Source organism: Sciurus carolinensis, chromosome 7 (assembly GCF_902686445.1).
Source record: "Sciurus carolinensis chromosome 7, mSciCar1.2, whole genome shotgun sequence".
In the NCBI taxonomy this organism is placed as follows: Eukaryota; Metazoa; Chordata; class Mammalia; order Rodentia; family Sciuridae; genus Sciurus; species Sciurus carolinensis.
Genome location: NC_062219.1, coordinates 110,974,176 through 110,996,366, shown reverse-complemented (window position 1 = coordinate 110,996,366; position 22,191 = coordinate 110,974,176). Strand labels below are relative to the sequence as shown.

The window sequence follows — 22,191 nt, the reverse complement described above, 5'->3', positions numbered from 1 at the left end:
ATGCTCCCTAACGCCAGGACCCCCAGACCAACTGACTGCGTCCTACCACCAGGACGCCAGACCGACTGATTGCACCTGGCCTCTAGGATCCCGCAACCACACCAAACACGCCGAACTCCAGGACCCCTGCCTGACCAAGGGCACCCCGCATCCAGGATCTCCAGCTGACCACGTCCACACCCCGACCAGCAGCTCCCCATTTGCCAACACATTTTGAAGCCTGAGTGGCCATCTTGGATAATCCTGAAAGCCATAGCTTCGATCTTGAGGTGGGGCAAATCCCATCCTGAGACACCTGCTGGAGACTCGAAGATCATTGTCAGGTACCTCTCATGACTCAGGCTACTCAACTCTGGGAGGTTTGAATACTACATGATGGTTACAGTGTAGATTTTCTTTCTTCTCCTTATTGAACAATTTTAAGTTTTTATTTCTTTACTTTTTTTGCTCTCTTTTCCTTTTGTTTACCTGATCCCTCAGAGTCTTTCTCCCTTTTTGCATGCTAATATTCAATTACTTTGGATTATACTCTCACCCTTTCTATTATCTAGAAATTCTGTATATTATTTTCTTATCCCATTAACAGCTACATCCTACATCCCTCTGCATCCTCTTTGTCCTCCATTTGAAACTGCAGACCTTATTGCAAATCTGTTTGTTTTACTGAAAATAATATTTGAACTCATTCTGTTTATTATGACAATTTTGTCTTCATAGGGGGTATTTGGTCTAGGATTGCATAGTGTCTGAATTGGGCACTGCTAATATTGATCTCCTCTTAAAGAAAAGGTTTTGGAAACCTACAGGGCCACTATAAGCCTATAGGGGGAAATCTGCAATACCCCAGATCTGCACTGCTAGAGGGGAAGATACAAGAACAACATGAAAAATAAAGGGAAGAAAATAATCCAAACAAACCTAGATTCTATATTAATAGAATCCAGTGACAGTATATTAGAAGAAATGTCAGAAAAGGACTTCAGATTATACATGATTAAGATGATTTGTGAAGCAAAGAAAGAGATAAGAGAGCAAATGCAGGCAATGAATGATAATATCAATAAGCTGATAATATAATGATAATACCAATAAGGCACAGAATCACAAGAGATCCACACCAAAGCACTATAATGAAAATGCCTAACATTCAAAATAAAGATAGGATATTGAAGGCCGCGAGAGAAAAGCATCCGATTACATATAGGGGGAAACCAATACGAACAGCAGCCGACTTCTCAACCCAGACTCTAAAAGCTAGAAGGGCCTAGAACAACATATTTGAAGCTCTGAAGGAACATGGTTGCCAACCAAGAATCCTATACCCAACAAAACTAACCTTCATATTTGAAGATGAAATAAAATCCTTCCATGATAAACAAAAGTTAAAAGAATTTACAAATAGAAAGTCTGCACTACAGAATGTTTCAACAAAATATTCCATGAGGAGAAAATGAAAAGCAACAATGTAGGTCAGCAAAGAGAGGAACTATCTTAGAGAAAAACCACTCAAAGGAGAAACCAAGACAAGTTAAAAACCAAAAATAATCCCAAAGACTGGGAATACAAATCATATCTCAATAATAAGCCTGAACGTTAATGGCCTAAACTCATCAATCAAAAGACATAGACTAGCAGAATGGATTAAAAAGAAAAACACAACAATATGCTGCCTGCAAGAGACTCATCTCATAGAAAAAGACATCCACAGACTAAAGGTGAAAGAATAGGAAAAAACCTACCAATCACATGGACTCAGTAAAAAAGTGGGGGTTTCCATCCTTATATCAGATAAAGTGGACTTCAAGCCAAAGGTAGTCAGAAGGGATAAAGAAGGACATTTCATACTGCTTAAGGGAACCATAGATCCAAGATGGCGGACTAGAGGGTGACTGCATCTCCCGTCGCTCCAGAACTCAGGATTCAAGAAGGGGAGGCATTGAGAGACTCAGACTAACACAGAGCGGTGGGGTGAGTCTCTCTCACCGGGTGAAGCTCGGACTGGGCGGCAGGCCGGGACAGGGGCACCTTCTCAGAGCAGGGCAGGGCAGTTACAGTCTTCCCCAAGCAGCCCTGCTCCCTCCGGCAGCAGGCTCCTTCCACAGTCAGCTTCTTGGAGCAGACCGTCCAGTGAGAGCCTTTCTGCACAGAGCCATCTCCAAGCTCCGGAACCAGCGGTGGGCCCCGGCCCGCAGGCGGCTTCTGGGACCAGGGCAGGGCAGCCACAGACTTCCCCAAGCAGCCCTGCTCCCTCCAGCAGCAGACTCCTTCCACAGCCAGCTTCGTGGAGCAGACCACCCAGTGAGAGCCTTTCCGCACAGAACCAGCTCCAAGTCCTGGAAAAGAATCAACAACTGGGATAGATTCAAACTAAAAAGCTTTCTCTCAGGAAAGGAAACTATCAGCAATGTGAAGAGAGAGCCTACAAAGTGGGAGAAAATCTTTGCCACTCCTACTGCAGATAGAGCGCTAATTTCCAGAATACATAAAGAACTTGAAAAACTCTACACCAAGAATACAAATAATCCAATCAACAAATGGGCTAAGGAAATGGACACTTCACAGAAGAAGATGTACAAGCAATCAACAGATATATGAACAAATGTTCAACATCTCTAGTAATCAGAGAGATGCAAATCAAAACTACACTAAGATTCCATCTCACCCCAATTAGAATGGCGATTATCAAGAACATAAGCAACAATAGGTGTTGGCGAGGATGTGGGGAAAAAGGTACACCCATACATTGTTGGTGGGGTTGCAAATTAGTGCAACCACTCTGGAAAGCAGTATGGAGATTCCTCAGAAATCTTGGAATGGAACCACCATTTGACCCAACTATCCCACTCCTCGTCCTATGCCCAAAGGACTCAAAATCAGCATACTACAGAGATACAGCCACATCAATGTTCATTGCTGCTCAATTCACCATAGCCAGATTGTGGAAGCAACGTAGATGTCCTTCAATTGATGAATGGATAAAGAAACTGTGGCATATATGTTCAATGGAATATTGCTCCGCCATGAAGAATGGTAAAATTATGTCATTTGCAGGCAAATGGATGAAATTGGAGAATATCATTCTAAGTGAGATAAGCCAATCTCAAAAAACCAAAGGACGAATGATCTAGCTGATAAGCAGATGATGACACATAATGGGGGGTTGGAAGGGGGCAAGAATGGAGGAAGAAGGAACTGTATAGAGGCAAAAGAGGGGTGGGAGGGGTGGAGGGGAGGAAAAAATAACAGAATGAATCAAACATCATTTCCCTATGTAAATGTATGATTACATAAATGGTATGCCTCTACTCCATGTAGAAACAGAAAACATGTATCCCATTTGTTTACAATAAAAATAAATTTAAAAAAAAGTTCCATGAACACGTTTGTCCTCTATATTTGGCTGTGTATGAAGTCAAAATTGTTCTTCCATTTCAACTGCATGAGCCAATATTCTTTTAATAGAAGCCTGTTTGATTTGTTTTATAATTAAAAATTTAAGAATAAAAAAAATAGACATTCTACCCCGACAACATCATGCAAATCCACTCTGACATCCAAATCTAACATTAGCTACTAAGAAATACTAAGTAGCTTATTATGGGAGAATAAAGACAAATAAAATAAAAAAAAAGTTTTGAAACTCAAGTGTAAACAAAATAATTGATTATTTATCATTCCCTCTTCTAGAGAGTAGTCACTGAGTGTTTAATACTGACATGGATAAATAACTTTCTTCTTGCCTTACGTGAAACTGATTTCCTAACTAGCATAAAGAGAACAACAAATAAAATTGTATTAGAAACAAGAAACTAGAGTTCAACAAATAAATAATGGTAGTTCTAAGAAACTAAATTTCAGTATTTTTTTTATTTTCTCAAGAAAGACCTTTGAAAATATTAGCTGTATTACCACCTGACATCTGAACTCTTTTCCTCCTTGGTAATGGTGATTGAACCCAAGGGCCCTCTATCACTAAGTTTCCCCCCAGACTCCATCACCTGTCTTTAAAATTTTGGACAGGGTCTCACTAAGCTGCAGAGGCAGGTCTCAAAATTGTGATCTTCCTATCTCAGTCTCCCATGTAGCTGGGATTATAGGCCTGTACAACTATACCAGGCCCTATCTCTGATTTTTATCAAAATGCAGTGACCTTGTTTTATATTCAACATGATAGAATGTACTAAAGTTACTTTTTAAATGTTAATAAGCTACTTTTTATTTTAAAGGGAAAAAAAATTTTAAATAGTGAATATCCAATAAACAAGGTAACTGTGGTAACCTTATGTTAGTCAATGATATCAAATGCTTGCCCATTTGCAAAAAACTTATTAAAAATAAAGCTAAGATTGTGTGGTGGGAATAAAATTTAAGTATGAAAATATTATTACTCTTTTTAGTGTACGTAGAGAAAAAATTTGATAAGGAATACTTAATTTTTTATTTAGCATATTAATTTCAAGTCTTACACCCTGTCTACTGATCTTAATGAAAACTGTCTTTAGGGAGAAACTTCAAGAAGAAACTTCAGTTTTCAAAGAAAAAGACTCTACTAGAATTTCTCTCTATGAAGTCTATGACCAATGCAACAATACAGTAGATTTCTAGAAAAGTCCACAATATTTTAAGTGTTTTTACCAAGAATGCTTAAATCTGTTCTTTGTTTTTAATTACCTTTGTCCATTTCTACAAATGACCCCTATTTTCATACTTTGAAATTACCTCTTATGCCTATATGTGTTGTTAGCTGTTGAGACCATGCCTTGTTTTGGAGAATGTTACTCTTTCTCTTTACAAACTTAAAGTAGGATAAATATTATAGACTTGAAATTGAATGTGCATTTTCCACATCAAAAGAAGATTCTGCTTACCAACTTCCTGGGACTCCTTTTTGTCAATCAGTTCTTTTTTTCGCCACTAACCCTTTGCAAAATATAAATTCTATTCTGAAAGTAATAGTCTCATTTCAGAGAGTCAGGAAATACTAAGAATTATAAGGGATCGTAGAGTAAACTCAGATAAGTATCCATTAAAAAACAAAAACAAAAGCAAAACAACATTTTTCAACCAAAAGACTACCAAACTCTCTGGAGAAGAAATAATTTGAATTCTACATCTACTACTTAGAAGTTATATGACAAAATAAGCAAGTTGCTTAAACATTCTGTTTTTCAGTTTCCAAACTTATAAATGAATACAGCATCTTCTCTGTAGGTTTGCTGAAATAGTATATGAACTATTTCTTTGAAAAGCTGCCATTCTGTCAAACCTACATAGATTAATTTTAAAAATTTAAAAACTATTAACTTTTATTTTTGTAAAACCTCTAACTGAATTACACACTACCTTCACTTTCTAAAGACTGTCTTGAATATATCAACTTTGTCTAATTGTTCCAAGTCTTTCCTGGCTGCAAATATCAATCACAATATGCTATATAAACGACAAAGTGGTGGTCTTTTCCATCAAAAAGTTTAGGAGGCTTTCAATATTTTAATATACACTTTCTGGGATGTAGCTTATAAATTTTAAGCCAAGTAGATGACCTATGATTTTGTGTAACTGACGGTTTTTTTTTTTTTTTTTTTTAGTATTTAAGTCTTGGTTCCTACACTTTAAAAACTCCTTGCTCCTTCTTATCAACAGATACTTTAAGAAAGAATTGCCTTGATTCTCTCCATTCTGCTATACTACAAAAAAGAAGAGCAGACAAATTTTTAGATTAAACACAACCTGAACAGTAAGCATAATTTTCAGAGTATGTATTCTGACATTTATTACCTAATGCAAAATTTTTAGCTGGAATACATGTACAAAGTCAGTAAAATTTACTGATAAATAAATGCTGTTTACATACATCTTTTCTAATTAACACATTTATTTTAGTGGACCTTATTTCTCTTTTTATTAAAAATTCAAATCAATTATATTCTCAGTGCTTTGAATATAAATGCAGAAAATATGAGTTTAAAAGTCTCATACTTCAGCTACAGAAGAGAACACAAATGTGAATGAATGAGGAAAGAATACCTGCACAAATTTTCCAAATTAAAAAGCATTAGAAATAAGAACAGGAAAAGGGAGGGAGAGTTCAACAAATGTTAATTCACATGGGAGATTTAACAGTTACTCTTCACACATAAAAGTTGATTATTACATTTTGCAATTTAAGGTTGTAAATAATCTGAAGAATCCTGAAAATAGATTTAAATACAACAACACAGTTCAAAAATTATATGGTTTACTAGTTGACAGGTAGATGTATAGAGTAAAAATCCAATGTTTCCTTTTAAATACAATGTTAGAGAATCATACTTTATGCCTAAAATAAAGAGACTTTTCTGACATTTAACATTGAACAGAGAAATGAAAGCAGCGATAGAGCCATCAGAAATTACGACAGTTCTCGAAAGTCATTCATAGTTGGATATTATCCAGAACGACATTATCAACAGTCTGACATCAACTCAATCACACAATTTCTATTTGCTACAAAGCTCTACCTAGGGGCTGGGACATAGCTCAGTGAGTAGAGTGCTTGCGTTGCAAGTACAAGTCCCTGGGTTTGATCTCCAGCACCGCAAAAAAAAAAAAAAAGCTCTACCTATCTCAAAATAAGTGACTTATTTTGAGAACAGGAGTTTTATGAAAGGTATGCATCTTTCTGGTAATTCTCAAATTCTCAAATTCTTGGAACCTATGCATTAGGAATTTATATCATGTTTTAGTCAGAAATAAAACTGTTAGAACATAGATAAGAAAAGCAAATATCATATACTACACAATGGTCAAAGAGTTTAGCTTATGTTAGTATGGGATTCATGCAAAACCAAAGGAAAAATAATGAAAAATCCAGAAAGGGAAAGGTCTTATGCAAGGAAAGAAATACATGTGCAAAGATTTTTTAAAAATGCTATTTTATTTTGTGCTAAGAAAACCAAGTAACATGAATACACTACCTATAACACTTACAGAAATATAGACAACTTAAGACAAAAATTCTCTGACACTGAGGTAAGATTTTTTTTGTTTTTAATCAGCTGACTTATATGTGGGATATACTGCAGCAGGGGAAAAAGAAAGATGTTAAGAGTGGTGGGAAAGACTGCAAATTTCGTTCCAACTGATCCTCTGGGTTATACCTTTATCGAACTACTCAGGTCCAGTGACAGGGAAAATATAGTTAAAGCAGCATTCTACTCAGGATATACTCATTCTGTGTCACACATTAAAAATTAAGTATCAGTCAACGCCTATACTAACATTATTTTTTAAATATTTTGTTAGTTGTTGATGAACCTTTATTTATTTGTATGCAGTGCTGAGAATTCAATTCAGTGCCTCGCACATGCTAGGCAAGTGTTCTACCACTAAGTCACAATTCCAGCCCCTCACCTTATTTATTAAAAAGACAAAACAATACTTAGGACTATCTTACAGCTTGAGGTGATAATAGGAGAAAAAAAGCCCAAGTACAAAATACTAAGAGCAATCTATCAGAAATAAGTAGTATAAGAAACATTCAGTAAATTTTCTTCAATAAATAAGAAAAGTTATCAACAAAAATAATCAGATTTTCCTGACATACATTTTATCTCGAATCACTATGTGCAAAAGTACGTGTTTCCAGTCGAATTATGTTGAATTTGTGGTACTTCATTTACTCCACAGTACAAGACACAAAAGCCAAGCATGTTTTTCTCCAGAAGGTATTTGTAAACTCGTTTTTCCCCATAAGGTATTTGTAAGCACAAAGTAAATTCCAGTTTGTTAAGTTATATATACACGCTCTGACTTAGTACAAAGTCAAAATATCTAGTAAGTTAGATGACAGTTTCTATCTTATGATTCATTAGGTCCCTGAAGGACAGCTACTTCCTTTATTTTATGCAATCATAAATTATATTAGTTTGTACTATTTTGACAACTCTTATAATTGAAGTTCTCACAGGATATTTTATTACTATTTTAAAATATACTCATAAACTATTACTGAGGTGGCAAAAGTGATAGCCTCACTGAACTGGTGATAAGGATTGAACAGTGCTTTACACAAGCTGTTTCTATAGTGATTTTAACTGACAAATTAATAAGCATTAGAATAATGGAGAGGGAAGAGAAAATTCATGTATATATGTACATATCATAAATACATATACATACATACATGTGTACATGTGTATATGTACATGTGTATATAGATATATGTATGTTGGTGTTTCTCAAATTTGGTCCTTGGTCTATTTGGATTACAAAAATCTTGAAAGCATATTTAAAATACTTAATCCCACCACAAGACATCCTAAAAAAATAATCTTTTTGGAATACAGACTAGGAATCTAGAATTTCACATTCTGCAAAAAGTTCTCACCCACGTTGACAAGTAACACTGAATCTGCATTTAAGGAGAATTTGGATTTTACAGGCACCATCATGATATAGACGATTCATTCAACTTAAGAAATGTACAGCTGTCCAATATGTACATTTCTTTGCTTTTTTTAACGTCAAAGAGACTAGAGGACACATCAAAGAGAGTGAAGGAATACTGGCATTCCACATTTTCTTTCACAATGAGCTTCAAATGAAGGTATTAGGGCTCTTCCATTGGAAAGATGATTATAGCTGCTAAAGTCCTAGCTCACTGTCCCGGGGAGACACAACAGATGATATGTTGATGGAATTACTCTCTTCTCTTCTAAACAGAAAGTGCAATAATCTAGGTGTTTTTTATTTCTTTCATCATTTTGTATTACCTTTACTGTTCACACACCCATTAACAGAGACAACTTTTAGATTAAAAACAAAGTAAATCGCACAGGTAATAACCTTTATTATCTTTGCCTATGAAATTCTGTAACATCATTCCTGCAGCTTTTGAAAGGAAGAAATATTTCTTTTTAAATGCATTACTTTTTTCCAAAATTACGAAGTATGTTTTCTAGAAAATTTGAAGTTGAGGACTAATATGGAAAATGCCCTAATTTTAAAATTTTGGCAATTAAATCATTAAAAAACAAACAGTGCAAATAAAATGAAACATGTTTCTAAATCTCATCTCCAGGTTAGTTACTCCCCTCAATTCAATTCAATAAATCAATGCTAAATCCTATGAAAGACAACATGTTGCTATATAGACACGAATATACAAATACATTGCAGGCTGGCAAGGTTCCTCTTCTCAAAACCCTATCTCCTTTGCATATCAGCATTACTAGTTACCATAATGTTTTCAAATCACTTTCTATGTATCTGTATCAGAAAAAAACTTTAGGCTATTATTCATCTTTGGATCCTAAACAGGAGCTTCATTTAGTGTCATTCGAGAAAGGTTGTATGAATAAATAAATATAAAAATGATTAAGTAAATAAAAATGCCTAATAATTTAATAAATCAGGAAACAGGTCAAAATAATAAACTGCAAACTGAAAGCTTATTTACACTTTTGCTTTTAAGACAATTTTTAAAGATAACTGCAATGTACTAATGATGCCTGAGAGCCATTTACATATACGATTTGAGACTGCATGCTAAATAAAGCCTTAGTCAGATATGGATTCCTACATCAGAGCAAATCAACAGGAGAAAATTTTGAGATATTATGGCTACCCCATCTGGAAGGATACCACAGCAATGAAAACACTGGTTTCTAAATAGCAATTCATAAAGCCTTATCTACATACAAGAGTTTTATGCAGTTTGAGTTGCATCCAAACATCACCAAGTGACACAACATAATTTCTGCTTAAAACAACAAAAAAAATAATTTTAAAAGGTATCAAGAGCTTAAACCAGCAGGTTCAATCTCAGAGAAACAGAATAAAAGAGACTACCATCACAAGTATCCAAACAAGCAATTTAATTTTTAATTAAGCAGCTTAAATCTGGAATAATCTATATCATTTTATTATAAATAAATCACAATTGTAATGTACTTTTATTTCATCAATATCTGAAAGAATAATCATTAGATCACAGTAGAAAAAACATGCTATGACAAAGTACTCTGAGAGCAAAAAGAAAAAAATCAGAAAGTGGATTCAAAAAAACCACTCTTTTTCAAGTAAACAGTTTTCTTAAGTTAAGAAAACTGATTAAAATAACATACATAGGCAATTAAGATGGAGTAAGAACACTCCACATTGCCTCCTTGATCTGAGGCAATGGAAACCCCTGGGCAGAATATATGTGATATCTTTGAATTCTGAAAGTAAACAGTATCAAGAAGACTGCAGAACAAAGCCAAAACTCCAAGTCTTTTTGGTTTGTTAATTTTTTGTACACCTACTCTGGAAACTAGCAGGGAGGTTCCTCAAAAGACTAGGCATAAAACCACTATATGACCCAGCTGTATCACACTCCAGAATCTATCCTAAAGAATTAAAGTCATCTACCATAATATTAAGTGATACATGCACACCCATGTTTACAGCAGCACAATTTACAACAGGTAAACGATGAAACCAGCCTAAGTGTCCAACAATGAATGAATGGGAAAAAAGTGTGGTATATATGTATATATACAAAAAAGAGTTGTACTCAACCATAAAGGACATTAAACTATGTCTTTTGCAGGAAAATGGAAAGAACTGGAGAACATCGTGCTACACGAAATAAACCAGACACAAAGTCAAAGGTCATTATGTTTTCTCATACATGGAAGCTGAGAGAAAAAGGGATTTCATGAAAACAGAAAGGAGATCAGCAGAGCAGAGAATGGGGATCAAGGAGAAGGAAGAGGAGGAAGTGGCACCGGGGAATTAAACAGACCGAATTTTGTAATGTGTATATGTGAACATATCACAATAAGTCTACTTTTATGTATAATTATATTTCACCAATAAAAATATTTTTTAAAAACACAGTAACATGAAATAGGGGTATAGCTCAGTGGTAGAACACATACTTAGCAAGTGCAAGGCCCTAGGTTTATCCCAAGCATGAAAAACAAAAACTATATAATTTTACAGCATAGAAACTGAGCACATACCACCTTAAATAAATTCTCAAAGGTAATATCATTCATATGACATATCAACACCATGAACCCCTTAATAAGATACACAAAGAAGGATCCATTACTTCTGTGGTAAACTTGCCAAAAGTTCATAACTTCATTCTAATCATAAGAAAACAATGCAACAATGGAAAGAGAAGAGCACTCTATAAAATAACTAACCAGTAGTTTTCAAAACTACTAAGGACATGAAAGAAATGAAATACTAATGAACTACAATAGGAAATCATAAAGATAGAGACAATAAAGACATGATACCTAAAGTACCATGGTATCCTGAATTGGGTCTTAGAACATAAAAGGGGACATTGAACATAATTAGTGAGAAAATGGATAAAATTCAAGTAATATGGGTAAATAGTATTATAACAATGTTATATCCTAGTTCTGGTCATTATTATAATCATGAAAGATGCCAACATTAAAGAAAGCTGAATAATATCTGGGAATTCATAGGACAATTTGCAAAATTTTTATATAAGTCTAAAATTCAAAATAAAAAAATATTTTAATAATTCTAAAAGAAAAAAGTGTACTGATAAAATGATAGAAAGTAGATCATTGGCGGAATTTTTTTGGTCTTCTAAATACAGAATCGTGTCATCAGCAAATAGTGATAGAGTTCTTCTTATTCATATCCTTTTAATTTCTTTCTTCTAATTTCTCTGGATAGAGCTTCAAGAACAATTTTAAATAAAAGTGGTGAAAGAGGGCATCCATGTCTTGTTTCAGTTCTTAGAGGGAATGCTTCAATTTTTCTCCATTTAGAATGATCAATGTTGGCACTGGGTTAAGCACATATATTTTTTACAATGTCAAGGTATGTTCCTACTATCCCTAGATTTTCTAGTGTTTTGAACATGAAGGGTGCTGTATTTTGTAAAATGCTTGTTCTGCATCTATTGAGATGATCATATGATACTTGTCTTTAAGCCTATTGATGTGATGAATTACATTCATTGATTTCCAGATGTTGAACCAACCTTGCATCCATGGGATGAACCCCACTTCATCATGATATACTATCTTTTTAATATAATACATACCTTTTTAATATAATACAAGAAGTATGCAATTTGCCAGAATTTTATTGTGAATTTTTGCATCTATGTTCATGAGGGATATTCTTTTCTTGATGAGTCTTTGTCTGGTTTTGGTATAAGGGTGATACTAGCCTCATGGAATGAGTTTGGAAGGGTTTCCCCCTTTTTTAATTCATGGAATAATTTGAGGAGTATTGCTGTTAATTCCTCTTTAAAGGTCTTGTAGAACTTGTCTGAGAATTCATCTGGTCCTGGGCTTTTCTTGTTTGATAGGCTTTTGATAGCATCCTCTATTTCACTGCTTGAAAGCAATCTGTCTAAACTGTGTATGTCCTGATTCAGTTTAGGTAGGTCTTATGTCTCTTGAAAGTTATGATGTCTTCAAGATTTTCTATTTTATTGAATTTCAAATTTTCAAAATAGTTTCTAATTATCTTCTGTACTTCAATAGTGTCCATCACAATATTTCCTTTTTCATCATGAATTTTAGTAACTTAAGTTTTCTCTCTTTCTCTTCATTAATGTGGCTAAGGGGTTATCAATTTTACTTATTTTTTTCAAAGAACCAACTTTTTTGTCAAATTTTTGAATTGTTTCTTTTGTTTCAATTTCATTGATTTCTGCTCTGATTTTAATTATTTCCTGTCTTCTGCTTTTGGTGTTTATTTGTTCTTTTTCTAGGGCTTTGAGATGTTCGTTGAGTTTCTATTCTTTTAATGAATGAGCTCAATACAATGAACTTTCCTCTTAGAACTGCCTTCCTAGTGTTCCAGAGATTTTGATATGTTGTATCACTATTCCCAATTACCTCTAAGTATTTTTTTTACATTTAGAAGATCCAAAAAATTCTACCACAAAACTTCTAGAACTCATAAATGAATTCAGCAAAGTGGCAGGATACAAATTAACACCCATAAATCAAATGCATTCTTATATGCCAGCAATGAATTCACTGAATAAGAAATTAGGAAAACTACCCATTCACAATAACCTCAAAAAAATAAATATTTGGGAATCAATCTAACAAAAGAGGTGAAAGACCTCTACAATGAAAGTTACAGAACGCTGAAGAAAGAAACTGAAGACAACGTTAGAACATGGAAATATCTCCCATGCTCCTGGACAGACACAATTAACATTGTCAAAATGGCCATACTACCAAAAGCATTATATAGATTTAATGCAATTCCTATTAAAATCCCAATAACATTCTTTATAGAAATAGAAAAGACAATCATGAAATTCACTTAAAAAAATAAGAGACCTAGGATAGCTGGGCAATTCTTAACAAGAAAAGTGAAGAAGGAGGCATCACAATACCAGACCTTAAATTATACTACAGAGCCACAATAACAAAAGCAGCATGGTACTGGCACCAAAACAGATATGTAGACCAATGGTACAGAACAGAAAACACAAAGACATACCCACATAAATATAATTATCTCATACTAGACAAAGGCCCAAAAACATACATTGATAACATACATTGATAAAAGATAACTTATTCAACAAATGGTGCTGGGAAAACTGAAAATCCATATGTAGCAAAATGAAATCAAACTCCTATTTCTCACCCTGCACAAAACTCAACTCAAAGTGGATCAAGGACCCAGGAATTAGACCAGAGAACCTGTGCCTACTAGAAGAAAAAGTAGGCAAGTAGGCCCAAGTCTCCATTATGTTGGCTTAGGAAACAAATTCCTCAACGAGACTTCTAAAGCGCAAGAAGTAACAACAAGAATCAATAAACGGGATGGAACCAAACTAAAAAGCTTCTTCACAACAAATAAAACAATCAAGAATGTGAAGAGAGAGCCTACAGAATGGGATAAAATCATTACCACAAGCACCTCAGATACAGCATTATCTCCAGGATATATAAAGAACTCAAAAAACTTAACACCAATAAAACAAATAACCCAATCAATAAATGGGCTAAGGCACTCAACAGACACTTCACAGAAGAAGAAATATGATCGATCAACACATATATGAAAACATGTTCAACATCTCCAGAAATTAGAGAAATGCAAATAAAAACTACTCTACGATTCTATGATTCTATCTCACTCTGGTCAGAGAGGCAATTATCAAGCATACAAGCAACAATAAATGTTGGTGAGAATGTCGGGTAAAGGTACACTCATACATTTCTGGTGGAACTGCAAATTGGTACAACCATTATGGAAAGTGGTATGGTGAGATTCTCCAGAAATGCTGGGACTGAAACCACCTATTGACCCAGTTACCCACTCCTCAGATTATACTGAAAGGACTCAAAATCAGTTTACAAGAATAACATGGCCACATCAATGTTACAGCAGCTCAACTGACAATAGCTAAACTATGGAAACAAGCTAGGTGCCCTTCAACAGAAGAAGGGATAAAGAATTTGTGGTATGTTTACACAATGGAATATTACTCATATATAAATAAGAATGAAATTATGGCATTTTCCAGTAAATAAATGGAACTGGAGAATATTATGCTAAGTGAAATAAACCAATCCCAAAAAACCAAAGACTGAATGTTTTCTCTATATGTGAATGCTAATTCACAATGGGGTGGGGAGGATAGAAGTACTGTGGAATAGACAAAGGGGAATGAAAGGAGGAGAAAGGGCATGGGGGTACGAATGATAGTAGAATGAATCGGACATTATCACCCTATGTGCCTATATCATTACATGACCTCTATAACTCTACATCATGTATGACCAAAAAAATGAGAAGTGATATTATACTCCATTTATGTATGATGTAACAAAATGCATTCTACTGTCATGTATATCTAATTAGAACAAATTTAAAAATTCTTTTGAATAAGAAGCCCATTAAATAACTATATTCCTTGAAATTAAAAAAAAATATATATATATAAGTAAATCATTGGATGCTAAGCACCAGAGGTTGGGATAAAAAGATTAACTGCATAGGGAAACAAGCAATTATTTTTACATGGTGGGAAATTTCTGTATCATGATTGTTCTTGTAGCTAATGACAATAACACATTGTCAAAACTCATCAAATTATGCAATTAACTTGTACCTACTGTTATACATAAATTATATCTCAATAAAAATGACAAAAAAGATTTGCTGATTTAAAAAAAATTTAAACTTCTTTATTTGGGTTGCAATCTCATATATAAGCAGTGTGCGCAAAAGATATACCAAACAGATTATAAACGCATACCAAATAAGATTATATGCTCTTACCAGATTAATTAATTGAGTGTGTACCACATCTTCTACCAAAACTGCTGTTTCATAAAGAGGTCTCCTAGCATCACCTAAAGAAAACCTGCAAAAGAAAAAGAAATTTAAACACACCAATATTAAGAACTGCAAATGAAGAAAAGCAAAAAAGTAAAAGATATATATTTTAAGAATTAAATAAAGAGACTACAAATTTTTCTCTCAAATGATCAAATGGACATAAAAGTTTTTATTGAGAAAAAAATGTTTCCTACACAAGGTGTCATTTCGAAGGAAGAGTGCAGTATTATCTACACTATTTCTTGATTATATAATATGTTAAATGGCATTTACTCTGTCAAAATGCAAGCTAGTAAACAACTACTTCAGAATATTGGCAACCGAAAATTCATGTAATCACATCCAAATCATCAATACAAGAGAAAAATAGCCACATAAAAGGTTATAAAAACATGTGATCCAATAAACACTGAAAACTGCTATGAAAATCACATCAATTATGGTTTACAATTGCAAACTGGTAGACTATCAAGAATGGATTACAAATTGGTCTTTCAAGTCTTCTTTCATACCACAGACATGATGATGTGCAGACACTTCCTCCAAAGTAAGAAACACTTGAAATGCAAAATAATGTATTAAAATCTTTGATTTAAAGCATGTTTTAAGTAGCTGTAGTGAAGACAAAACAGAAGTCACATAAGACGACAAAGTACAGTTCCAAAAAATAAGTGCTCTGGACCCAATTTTATTAAAAGGCTTCTTTGATAGCAAACCAGAGCCTGGGATTGAACTAGCACAGTATTCGAAGTATAGGAAAGAAAATAGTCCTAAGTAAGGTAAGAAGTCCAGTTAATGAACCTAACATAAAGTTGAGAAAGCTAATAGCCACTAATGGTAACATTTTTAGTGTGTGAACTAGGCAAATATCCATTTTAAAAATGTACTTCAACTGGAGCAGGGCAAGTACATGCCTATAATCCCATCAACCCAGGAAGATGAGGCAGGAGGATAACAAGTTCAAGGCCAATTTGGTGAGACCTTAGCAATTTGATGAGACCCTGAATCAAAATAAAACATTTAAAGACTAGAGATGTAGCTCAGTAGTAGATAGGCCCTGGGTTCAATCCCCAGTAACAAAACAAAATATACTTTACCTATCAAGAGTCTGCAATGAAGAAACAAAAATCTTCCCTTATAATTGTTAACTATAAATTCACTTGTATGAAGTCAGAATACTTTAATACCCATGTAGACTAAAAACATAGTAAAGCAAAAAATTAGTTTGAAGTGATTTATATTGATAGCACTCATAGGTAGGTGCCTGGCAGAATCCCTTGAACATATTTAAACAAAGATCTGAAAGCATTCCCGTGGAGGACATATCAAGGATCATTACTTCAAAATTATAATTTACAACATACCCTAGGAAACAAATAATCATGAATGAAAGTGAGCAGGAGCAACAAATGGTAGAATCAGACCCATAAAGCCTACATGTGCCAGAAAAATGAAATAATAAATTAATCATGTAACTCATGTTTTAAAAAATGAAAAGAACAAACAGGAACAGAAACAGCAAATTGGCTGGTTATATTTTTAAAAGCACCAAGGAGAAATACAGGTGAAAAATACAATAGTATTTTAAAAATTAATGGGAGAACCTCCTCAACACAATAAAGACTATATGCAAAACCTACAGATAACATACTCAATTGTGAAAAATGGAAAGCCTGTCAACTAAGATAATCCTCAAAAGAAGGGTGTCCATATTTTGCCATTTCTATTCAATACAGTGCTATATAAGTTCTAGCCAGACCAACTCCACAAAAAAGAAAACAAATCCAAATTTGTAAGGAATAAGGAAAATAATCTCTATTTACAGATTTCGGGACAAAAAGACTGTCAGAGTAAACTAACTCAACAAAGTTGAGGTATATAAAATCAGCTTGTGAAACATCAGTTCATGTTTTTATACATTAGCAATGAATAATCTGAAAAAGAAATTAAAAAACACCTTCACAATGATACAAAATATAAAATACTTAGCAATACATTTAACAAAGCAGGTGAAAGATTTCTGTACTGAAAACTATAAAAAGACTGCTGAAAGAAATTGAGGATGACATCCAAACAAAAAGTATACATAAGTAAGTGAAAAGACATCTTTTGTTCATGGCTTGGAAGAATACTGTTCGTTAAAAGGACATTACCTAAAATCTCATAATAGATTTAAAGCAAAATCCTATCAAAACGTTAATGGTATTTTTTGAAGAAACAGAAGAGCCCATTTGGATATTCAAAGTACACTGAATGACCAAAAACAACTGTGAAAAGATTAACAAATTTGGGGAATATCACTTTGGGATTTAAAACTATAAAGGTACAGTAATTGAAACAATGTGATTCTAGTATAAGAACAGACTTGTAGACAAACAGAACAAAAAAAAACAGAGTCCACAAAAAACCCCTAACATAAATGGTAAATTTATTTCGACCAGGGTACTGAGACCACCCAGTGTAAAGAACAATCTTCAACAAATGATACTGTGGTTAGATAACTGCAAACAAAAGAATTAAATCAGATCCTTATTTTGTACCATATATAATGATAAATGTAAAACTGAATGAAAGTCATAAATATAAAAGGTAAAATTACAAAAATTGTAGAAGAAAGAACTCCATCAAGTGTGTCAAAAGACAACCCACAGAATAAAAGAATTTACAAATCATATATCAAATTAATATTCAGAATAACGATTTCCTATAACAAAACAACACAAACCATTTAAAAATGGGCAACGGATTCAAACATATATTCTCCCAAAGAAGATATACAAATGACCAAAACAACTTGAAAAGATGTTCGATATCATCAGTTCTGAGGAAAATGGATAAAAACCATGAGAAGCCTTTTCATACCACCAGGAATGGTTAGTATTTAATCATAACCATCATCATCATCATCATCCTTTTTAAAAATAGGGTGGATGTGAAGAAACTGGAAACCTTGCACACTGCTGAAATGTGTAGCAGCTGTGGGAAAAAGTAGGGTGAAACATGAAAACGTTAAACGCAGAATTTGTACAGCAATTCCACGACTATGTAACATACACAGAAAAATAGAAAGGAGATTCAAAAACTACTTGCACACAATGTTCACAACATTCTTCACAAAAGCCAATATGTGGAAACAACTGATGTATCCACGAATGTATGAATGGATGGACAAAACATACTATACACATATAATGGAAAATTAATCAGTCATGAAAAGGAAGACCTGGCACATAAAGATACATAAACTGAACGTGAAAATAAGGTAAATGAAATAAATCAGATGCAAAATGGCACATATTGGATAATCTTTCTTATATAAGACATCTAGGGTGGGAAAATTCATAGAGAGAAAATAGAATATGGGAAAAAAGAGAAATGGAGAGTTATTGCTTTATGGGTACAAAATTTCGGTTTGGGATAATGAAAATTTCTGCCAAAGTTCAGTGGTGAGGGCTGCATGACACTGTGAATATATTTGATGTCACTGAATTGTTTACTTTGGAAGAGTTAAAATGGTAAATTTATACCATGTGTATTTTACTACAATTTTTAATAGAATAAGAACTTAATGGATCTAAGAACAGATTTCATTGAGCTAAAAAAAATTTGTGTTCAACAACACATCTGAGAAAATTAACCATAACAAAGGATAGATAATAAGAGACTATCATGACCAAAGCTATGCCACAAATTTGGATAGTGTAGTAAAAGGGATAAATTTCTAGGAAATATAAATGACCAAAACCAATCCAAGAAGAAAAGGAACAACTAAGTAGTCCTATGAATTTGAAAGAAAGCAAATCAGCAAATAAAATTAAATTTCCCTCACTTGTTAGGATCTACCAAATTTGCAAAAATAGATCATTTTAACTTTACACAACTCAGAATAGAAACACTATCAATCTCATTTTTTGAGCCTAGTATACCTTTGGTATCAAAATCAGAAAAGGATTATAAAAGAAATGAAGATTATAATTTCGCTCATTTATACAAGCTTAAAAAATAGTAAACTGAATATTGTAATGTATTAAAAAGAAAAGGATAATAAATCATAACCAAGTAAAGATTATTCTAGTGATGATTAATTTTATGTGTCAATCAGACTAGGTCACAGGATGTCCAGATGTTTCGTTAAATGTTATTCTATGTATGTTTGGTGAGAGTGTTTCTTTATGAGATTAGCATTTGTATCTGTAGATTGTTTCAACCAAAGTGCCCTTTCCTGTGAGAATTGGCCTCAACCAATCCACTGCAGACCAGAATAAACCAAAAGGCTGAGTAAGGGAAAATTCACTCCGTCTTCCTAATTGTCTCCAAGCAGGGATAGTGGTCTTTTCTTATCGTGAGGATTCAGACTTAAACTAAAACTGGAGCTTATATTCTCAACTATTCTGCTTCTTAGGTCTTTGGAGTAGAAGTTGAACTATATACCGCAGGCTCTTTTGAGTTGCCAGTGGTACTGATGGCAAAACTTGGAACGTCTCACCCAAGAGATTTGCATGAGGCAATACGTTATAATAAACTCTGTGTGTGTGTGTTTGTGTGTGTGTGTAGTAGACCTGGTTCTCTGGAGAAACCTGACAAATAGGAGAGTAGGAGCTCAACATCAAATAAACCTATTAATAAAACTACACTCTAAAAAAATGAAAAAGAGGCCAGGTATGGTGTTGCATAAGTGTAATCCCAGTGACTTGGGACGCTGAGCCAGGAGGATTGTGAGTTCTCAGCAATTTAGCAAGACCCTGTCTCAAAATAAAACATAAAAAGGACCAGAGTTGTGGCTCAGTGGTAAAGCACCCCTGGGCTAAATCCCTGGTACCAAAACCAAAACAAAACAAAAAAAGAAAACAGAGAAAAAAACTATATGATCATCTCAATAGATGCAAGAAAATCACTGAACAAAATTTAGCAACCATGGGTTGGGGTTGTAGCTCAGTGGTAGGAGCGCTTGCCTAGCATGTGTGAGAGTTTGATTCTTAGCACTGCATATAAAAAAATAAAGGTCCACTGACAAACTAAAATATATGTGTGTGTGTGTGTGTGTGTGTGTGTGTGTGTGTGTGTGTTTTAAATTTAGCAATCACTCATGACCAAAACTATTAGCAAGGTAGAACTAAAAGGCACTTACTTGCTCAAATCTAATGAAAGGAGTCTAACAAAATCCTATAGGAAACATATTCAGAAGTGTTCCTATACTTTACAATATAGACTAATACAAGGGTACCTACTATCATCACTTTTGATAAATATAGTATGTAAAATTATAGTCAGAACAACAAGATCAGAGTTAAATTACATATGCACTGGAAAATAAAAAATAAACTGTCTTTATTCACAATCTGATTATTATAGAAAACTATAAATAATCAAGACTATTTAAAAACAAACTAATAAATTTTATAGCTCTAAGATTAAAAAGTTATCAACATCAAAAGTAGAAAATGCAATCAAAATAAGTATACATGGGTCTAAACTTTGCATGAAACACCAAAAAGTCAGAAAGAGCTAAAATATTTCTGAAGTACAAAGTGAGAGAATGTTTTCTACGAGTCTCATTATAAAGCTCCATGATTTAAAATAGTGTATTACTGGCACAAGAAGAACCAACAGAATAGAAAGAAAATAAGTCCACAGTGGAAAGTAAACTCCAAAACTATTCTCTTGCGTTCAATGATACATTATTTAATTCTCTGAACTATCTAAAGTATGTTTTCCTCCCATTATTTTAAGGTACTTGAAATATCACTGAAAAAGTACAACATTCCCAGCAACTCAAAAGGCTGAGACAGGATGATCACAAGTTTGAGGTCAGCTTGGATGACATAGCAAGATCCTGTCTCAAAACAAAAAAGAAAAATGGCTGGGCAGGTATCTCAGTGTTAGAGCATACCTGAATTCAATACCCAGTAGAGCAAAAAAACAAAACGAACAACAAAAAGAAATACAAAGTCATACAAATTCAATTCATAGGCCCAATAAACTTTATCAATAAAATATACAAATAATTGTCAAGTTTTATCTCATAAAAATTTGACAAACTGGGTCTGAGGTTGTGGCTCAGTGGTAGAGCACTTGCCTGGCATGTGTGAGGGCCTAGGTTCAATTTTTAGTGTCACATATAAATAAATGAATAAAAATAAAGGTTCATCAAAATCTAAAAAATATTTTTTAAAAAAAGTTTGATAAACTGACAAACTTAAATTTGTAGAAGAGTTAAGACATTTCTACCAATTTTTTACTGGCATACATGTAAGAACCTAAAATGAGCTATCACATAACTAAATCTAAAATCAGATAATGTGATTTAATGAATTTATTAATTTTTCAAGACTTGGTACTTCAGCTATCCTCTCTCAATTTTTCTCACACTACTTCTACCACATACCCCACTTTCCACCCTCCTATACAGAGACAAAGTAAAATACTGTTTGGGTCGTCTGGAAGATATAAAAATGAAATCACTATACAAAGGCCTAGATACTTCCTTTTTGCTCTGTAACATAAGTAATATTTGTAAGTCAGTTAAAGAGAAAATCCAAATTATAAAATATTTGTAAGCCACTTAGAGTTAAGTAATTGATACTCAGAGAACTCTTTTAACTATGTTTCCCTTTGAAGACCTGCTTCGTGTTCACTGATATCTAGTCCCTATCAACAGAATCTAATATCATTTCTTTCAATTGTGTTGCCTCGATGCCTATAGCAACACCCATATGTTAGACCAGTCTCCTCTGAAGGTCTTTCAGCAATTTTCCTGAAAAGGCTGCCACTCCTTGGTTTCCTGAAGCAACAAATAACATTCCATTTCAGGAAGGACTGTGAGTCTGATAGCCACGATTACAAGTAGTCCAG

At 33.7% G+C, this 22,191-nt stretch overlaps 1 protein-coding gene across 7 annotated transcripts in view; it reads right to left on the bottom strand.

Moving 5' to 3' along the window:
* The window catches only part of Supt3h (SPT3 homolog, SAGA and STAGA complex component), a 487,114-nt gene that overhangs the window by 243,479 nt on the left and 221,444 nt on the right, over positions 1-22,191 (bottom strand). For all 7 annotated transcript variants that reach the window (XM_047559654.1, XM_047559657.1, XM_047559656.1 and 4 more), the window contains exon 3: positions 15,280-15,364. In XM_047559654.1, coding sequence (XP_047415610.1) covers positions 15,280-15,364 — 85 coding nt within the window. The remainder of the gene's footprint in view (positions 1-15,279; positions 15,365-22,191) is intronic.